General features: G+C 51.7%; 1 protein-coding gene across 1 annotated transcript in view; it reads left to right on the forward strand.

The window, feature by feature from the left end:
• Positions 1–7,500, forward strand: part of ptprga (protein tyrosine phosphatase receptor type Ga) — a gene marked incomplete at both ends in the record, with an annotated part of 174,891 nt that overhangs the window by 151,002 nt on the left and 16,389 nt on the right. The window contains one exon of the mRNA XM_080545768.1: positions 1,436–1,527. Coding sequence (XP_080401894.1) covers positions 1,436–1,527 — 92 coding nt within the window. The remainder of the gene's footprint in view (positions 1–1,435; positions 1,528–7,500) is intronic.

Below are 7,500 nucleotides of genomic sequence, written 5' to 3' on the forward strand. Positions count from 1 at the left end.
ATCATGTGATGTAATTCTCTGAGTGCTACTGGTTTACAGTATCATGGCCATTCAGCACTATTTTGAGTAGAGTGATTCTAGTGAAACCGCCAGTTTCTGGACCTAAGTAGGTGCTAATTTGCAAGTAGGAGGAGACTTCTCTCTCACCTACAGTATATATTGGATAGACCAGGGGCCAGTGGGCTCATACATTTGTGAACTTAGCAGTGAACTCACCTCTCGACATTCTGACTTCTGTGTGGAATGATATCAGATTAGGTGATTTCCCCCTTTGTGAGTGGATTAAACTTTCAGGGGGCGTCTCTCTCTCTCTCTCTCTCCCTCTCTCTCTCTGACTCTCTCTCTCTCTCTCTCGTCTCGCTCCTCTCTCTCCTCTCTCTCCCTCTCTCTCTCTCTCTCTCTCCCTCCCTCTCGGTCAGTCTGGCAGTCTGCTCCCTCTCTCTCTCTCTCTCTCTCTCTCTCTTTCATTCTCTCTCTCTCTCTCTCTCTCTCTCTCTCTCTCTCTCTCTCTCTCTGTTTCTCTCTCTCCCTCTCTCTCCCTCTGTATGTCCACTAAACAAGCAGATTAATTCCCCGGGGCGCTGTAATGACTGAACATTTACAGAGACCAGATTTGTCCCTCTCCCTCATTACCGTCCCATCCCAGCAGAACCCTCCTCCTCCTTCTGAAATCCCTCCCTCCCTTTTTCCCCCCCAATCCCCATTGGTGGAGAAGAAGGAAGTGGATAAGCAGGGGGGGGGGCAGATTGACTGCATCATTCATGACCACTGCCGGAGGTGAAAGCTCACCGATAAGAAAGAAACGTTGATACGGCCACATGAATAAGCCATGCTGTCATTTTGTCTGTGTGAAATATTTACGGTCGGTATTGTGAGAGGATGGAAAGTCGTGAGCTTAGAATGACAAGGTTCTATCTCCGTTTAGGGCAGTTCAGAGATATTGAGCGTCAAAGTTTTTACATTCCATTATGTTTGGTGAGATGGAACCTTTGTATTTTATGAATTACTAACTCAAAAATGTCAACATTTTAACACCCTAATGGATCAGATTATGTAAAAAACTCAATTTTGACAAAAATGGAGATAGAACCTTATCATTCTAACGTCACGAAAGAGTCAAACAGATGGGTTCTGATTTCCCTGGCTGGTTAGTTTGGCCACGGTTTGTCTCTGCTTGGTGTTGTGCCTTTGTTTCAAAGTGAAGTGTGTTTTTTTGTATATACAGCTGCACAGCTGTGATCGTCCCCCCTAGTTTAGGCAGAGCCTACAGTCATATCTCCATGTAATGTTCTTTAGCATACCCCGATTCCCCCTTCAACACGTCTTCCTCTTTATATTCCAGCCATTCCCATGGGTGATGGAATCTGTTGCTTCTCTGTGGGAATGTTTCTGAAGGTGTGATGCGCTCTTGTTCTTGTCTCCCTCTCTCTCGCAGATGACATGGACGCCATCACAGTCAAACAGTTCATCAAGCACATCTCCGAGCTCTACTCCAACAACCTGCACGGCTTCTCGGAAGACTTTGAGGTGAGGACCTCTCTCTCTTTCTCTCTCTCTCTTTCTCTCTCTCTTTCTCTCTCTCTCTTTTCTCTTTTCTCTCTCTTTCTCTCTCTCTTTCTCTTTCTCTCTCTCTCTCTCTTTCTCTCTCTCTCTTTTCTCTCTCTCTCTCTCTCTCTCTCTCTTTCTCTCTCTCTCTCTTTCTCTCTCTCTTTCTCTCTCTTTTCTCTCTCTCTCTCTCTCTCTCTCTCTCTTTCTCTCTCTTTTCTCTCTCTCTCTCTCTCTCTCTCTCTCTCTCTCTCTCTTTTCTCTCTCTCTTTTCTCTCTCTCTCTTCCTCTCTCTCTCTATCCCAGCCTCAGAACTAGCGAGTCTGTTTCTGCTTTAGTGACTCTTTTGTTGTCGTCAAGGCACATTATGTCATCGCCCCCCCCCAAGCTTTTTCTCTCTCTCTCTGAAGTGCTCTAACCTCTGACACATAAATTAGTCAGATCTGGACTGTCTATACTGTAGTATTCAAGACAGATGGGTTTGTTAGGTGAGCATAGGTGAGATATTTGCTGTCAGCTTAGGTGGAGTTGCTGTTTGTATGTGTAGTAGTTGGAGCAGGGATGGGGTTGAGTAGTGTCAGGGGGAGTAATGGATAAAGTAACAGCTCGGTTGGCAGAATAAAGGGTGTGATAGATTGGGGTAGGTGGGGGTGGGGTGACATTTAAGGTTTCTATAGTTCTGCTAATGGCCAGAGCAGATGGTCCGGGAGAGGCCTTTCTGCTAATTTAGGCCAGAGCAGGCTGGCAACACTTTGTCACACACACACACACACACACACACACACACACACACACACACACACACACACACACACACACACACACCCCTCTGCTGAACTAAACACATATTTACCTGTGCATAGATGCTTGTATAGAAGGGTCAAACATAGACCAACAGCTAACCTTTAGCCTAACTATCAGAGGCGTCTCTGTATGTTTGATGTATCTGTGAATCTTCCTTCAGAGAAAAAAATATTTAAGAGGTCCACCAGTGATCCTATTGACTGAGTGTGTTATCTGGTGTGTGGCAGGGCGGGGGGGGGGTCACCTGCTACAGTAGAGGCTATGTTCTATAAATCCCCCCCTCCTCTTAGCTATTTCTATCCTTGAGGTTTTTAAAGACCCACTCTTCTTCCCACCCCCTCCCTCCCTCCTTCACTGGAGACCTCTTCTTCTTCGGCGTATGGGTAGTTGTTTTTCCTCTCCACTCCACCAGGCTCGGGGCCGAGGGGCTACCCTTTTACCACCCCGAGACCTGGTTGAGGGGCTCACCCGGGCTATATTTCTGGACACCCCTCCAGAAGCCACGTCATCGTCTCGTCATCTAATACCGACAGACCATGCATCCCGTTGGGTGGGTGGTACACCGGGCAATCCAGGATAATATGGTCTGCGGTTTGGTCCTCTGCACCACACTCGCACGACGCATTTGGGGCCAAGCCCCATCTGTGCATTGATGAGCGGAAACGCCCGACGCCGGTCCGGAGACGATTGAGCCTCACCCAGGATAGCCTTGGCAAGTCCATCCCGAGGGGCTCAGCGCCGGCGACTGGGATGTGGTCGCGGAGTTTGGAGGTGTTAGCCTCCCACTCCGCGCGCCACATATAATCCGCCCATCCTGCCGCACTGATGTTGAGATCTCTGCATTGCTGCCTAAGATCCTGTGCGGCAGGCACAAATGGGTGTCTCGACTTGAGACGCCGGGAGGGCTCCGCTGTTATAGTGAGCCTATCATGGAGCAGATGGTTATTAAGCTCCGCGGCCCGGCAGGCGAGACGTGCTGTGGCTCCCATGCGGCGGAGGCCTGCGGGCTGGATGCCTGCTAGGATGGGAAGGTTGTCCACGGGGGTAGGACGCAGGCATCCTGTCACAATGCGCAAGGCTTCGTTTATAGGCGAGTCGATGAGGCGGGTGTGGGCACTGCGACACCATACTGGGGCGCAGTATTCACTAGTTGAATAAACGAGGGCTAGGGCTGCCGTGCGCAAGGTCCTTGCGCCGGCGCCCCAGCCCGAGCCAACCAGTCGCCTCATCAACGCCACACGAGCTGTTAACTTCTTGCGCAATGACTCGAGGTGTCGGCGAAACGTGAGCGTCCTGTCCAATGTCACGCCGAGATAGATTGGCTCAGCGGAACATGGCAGGGGAGTTCCATCTAGGTGTACTCTAAGCTCACGTTTAGCCTCCCTGTTGTTAAGGTGGAAGGCAGCCGACACCGTCTTTGCCTCGCTAAGCTTCAATCTCCATTTCCGGAAGTATGCCACTAGTGTCTGCATGTCCTGGCTCAGAATCCCCTCCACAGACTGCCAATTTCCAGCAGAGTACACCACTGCGAGGTCGTCTGCGTAGGCGTACTTCCGCGAGAGTGTGTTGGGCAGGTCATAGGTATAGATATTATAGAGGAGGGGGGCCAGGACCGATCCCTGAGGGACGCCGTTCTTAAGGCGTCGAAGCCTGCTTAGCTGTCCGCGACCGGTGGTGAGGGTAAAGCTGCGGTTACGGATGAGCTCCATGATCATTCTGACCATGTGCCTGTCCGGCAGCAGGCGGAGCAGCTTGCAGGAGAGGCCGCGATGCCATACGGTATCGTAGGTAGCCGTCAGATCTATAAAGACGGCCCCGGCCTTCTTTTTTGCCGAAAAGCAATCCTCGATGTCTTGAGTCATAAGGGTGACTTGATCTACGGTCGACCTCCCGCGTCGGAACCCGGCCTGCTCACGTGGGAGCAGCGGGTCGACAATTGGTTCGATGCGGGCGTAGATGAGACGCTCGAGGATCTTGAAGGGGATGCATAACAGAGAGATGGGACGGTAACTCTTAGGGTCCCCTTCAGGCTTATTCGGTTTAGGGATCGCAACAACTAGGGCTCTTCGCCAGATTTTGGGGATCTTGAGTTGGCGCAAACAGGAAGTGAGGAACGCTCTCAGCCAGGACTTCAAGGCGGGTGCGGCATGGAGAATAAGCTCCGGGCAGATGGAATCAGGCCCCGGAGCTTTCCCTGGCTTTAGATGCTGGAGGGCAGCAGCGAACTCCTCCGGGGTGAATTCACCGGAGATGTAGTCACTGCTAGGTGTTGGGGCCCTCCAGAGGTCTGACACTTCTTTTGCCACAAGTCGAGACGACTCGCGGTCTTTGCCCTCGTATGACCCACTTTTCACAAATTGTGATGCGATTTTATTTGCAGAGATGGGGCAGTGACGGGGGGAGTGTCTGGACCTACCAGTGAGATTGTTCATGATACTCCATGCCTTACGGCTGGAGTGCGAGAAGTCGATGGAGTCAATGGCCTCCTCCCAGCGCTCCTGTCTTTTACGGCTGAGTCTTGACAGCAAGGCTGTTGCGAGCCTGTCCGACTCAGCTCCTGCAGGGGCCTGGAGGAAAGCACAGTGGAGCTTCTCACACTCCTCATCCCAACACGGTTTGTAGCTAATGCGACGTCCGCGTGGGATGGATTTTTTTGCCGCTTTCACCAACATGCCACAGAAGTCCCGGTACGCCTCATCCACGTTGTTAGAGTTAGGCGATGGGAGGTGCCTTGTGGATTTGTTGGTAAGGAGGCGGAAGCGTTTCCAGTCGGCCTTTCGGAAGTTCCACCGTTTCACTGGCTCACTCGGAACAAGGTTCACGAGTTTGGCCGTTGTTATCAGTGAGGGTCGATGTTGAGACCTCGGGAACTTTCCTAGCACACGTCTATCGGGGAGCCGGTTGTCAGCGCTGGCACTCGCGAATGCCAGGTCAGGGTTCGTCCCAGTGTTCCAACGACCGGAGCGGAAGCTGGCTGCGCCCTTGGGGTCGTACAACAGGGCCAGGCTGTTATTAGCTGCCCAGACAGCCAGGTTCTCTCCGTCGGGTGAGTTGGTGCGGTAGCCCCAGTCTTCATGCTGGCAATTGAAGTCACCAGCATAGATACAGGGGTGGGGGAACACTGGTAGACACACTGGTGTGATTCGCAAGGGTGGAGGTTTGTAGACGTTGATGATTTTTAGACCGGCAACGTCCACGCACAGCCACTCAATCTCCGAGTCAGCCGGGGATTGGTCAGCGAGAGTCCAGCTCAACCTTTGTTGGACAAACGTGGCGAGGCCATGCTTCCTGCTCAGGGTAGACCCAGCTAGCTCAAAGTTTGGTAGAACTAGCTTGTCTGCTGATATGCAGTGGGTCTCCTGGAGGAGAATGACGAGGGCCTTGGTGGTATTGGCCAGGTGTTCGATGACGTCGATCTTACTGGGGGTTAGTCCTTCGGTGTTCAGCTGCAGTATTCTGGGTTCGAGGTCAGCAGACCTCTCCCCCGGCTGCTGCCGAACACCAGCCCGGGTGAGGGGCCCTGGTTGGCAAACTTTGTTTCGCTTCTTGCTTTTGGCAGTCATTAGCTACTTACGGGGGGCACCACGAGAAGGTGTTTGCCACGCCACATCAACATGCACGGATGCTGAGTGCTCTCTATTCGCTTGTCTAGCTTTAGAGACCCCCTAGCTTTAGAAACTGGAGACCTGTTTCTTGTTCATTCCCTGCTGGGTCTTACTAAGATGTTTTCTCATGGGGAAAACATTCCTCCACCCTCCTCACCCAACCCCAAACCTCCTTCTTTTTGTCCGGGGGGGGGGGGGCAGCTTGACGGACACTGGCGAGTGGTTTAAGGGGGGGGGGGGGGGCTGTCCTCTCTCAATGGAGAAGCTCTGTGTCCATCCCCCCACCATCCCCCTCCAGCTCTTTATCTCTGCCTAGAATGGAGGCAGGGTAGTGTGGAAAGGCAGCGAGGTGAAGCCCCCTTTGGCTGGTGCTCTCTCGGAGCCTCCTCTTCTGGGGGGGTGGTGACAAGTAGCTTTGTCCAGCCGGGCCCCTCTGGGACGTGGCCCCTCTGGGACGTGGCCCCTCTGGGACGTGGCCCCTCTGGGACGTGGCCCCTCTGGGACGTGGCTAGGATACCTAAAGACAGGGGGATAGAGGCTCAAGGCTCAAGGGAATCTTGAGGAAAAGAACCCTGGAATGAGCAGCACTGCATACAGATGGTTGTTACTAGTTACAGAGATAAATGTGCACGTGTTGTTTGTGCCGTATATATTCAAGGTGTTGAATATTGGATGATTGATGAAATATAGAAAACTGTTGAGGGCAAAAGTGTGTTCTTTCAGAGGAGTTCACTGAATGAAATATATGTTTGATTTATGTTGTATTAAGTGTTAAGGTAAGCTAAGGAGATGGGGGCTGGAATACGAACACACTTGAGGGGTTTCAGTGAGACTGGACAGTAACAAGGGTTATTGGAGGAGCCAATGAGTCATAGGTCATGTTCTCACATGAAAGTGAGTTGGCAACGTTGTTGCATAAATTATTTCTCTGATTTGCGTTCTCACAGCCCTTCATGTAAACGAAGTAACATACGCAATCGAAGCAACAGACGTGGTAGCAGAACATTTGAAAATTGCCCGTTCGTCCCTCTCTTATCCAGATCAACGCACATGCGCTGTTGTTTTCCTATGGAAAACAGCCTCGGTGCGTCGTTTCTAATCGGAGTGAAACCACCCTTTTCAAGCGGAGAATCCGTCGGCTGTTTGCTCCGGGAGCGACTTCGAATGCGCGTTCTCACCGCTCCAAACAAGTTCCAAATGTTCTAGTGAGAACACACCCATAGACAGTGTTATTGAAGCTTCTAGCATAAGTCCTCTGTCATATGCCACACATACGCAATAAGTCTGAACTATCCCCTGGTGTAGGATAGGGAACAGCCCCCCCCCCCCCTCCCTCCTGGCCTCCATACACACACACACACACACACACACACACCAACCCACTAATATCCACCTTCTCCTGGCCTCCATACACACACACACACACACACACCAATCCACTAATATCCACCTTCTCCTGGCCTCCATACACACACACACACACACACACACACACACTAATATCCACCTTCTCCTAGCCTCCATACACACACACACACACACACAC

This window comes from Nansenia antarctica, assembly GCF_963989245.1.
Source record: "Nansenia antarctica genome assembly, chromosome: 15".
Taxonomy (NCBI): Eukaryota; Metazoa; Chordata; class Actinopteri; order Argentiniformes; family Microstomatidae; genus Nansenia; species Nansenia antarctica.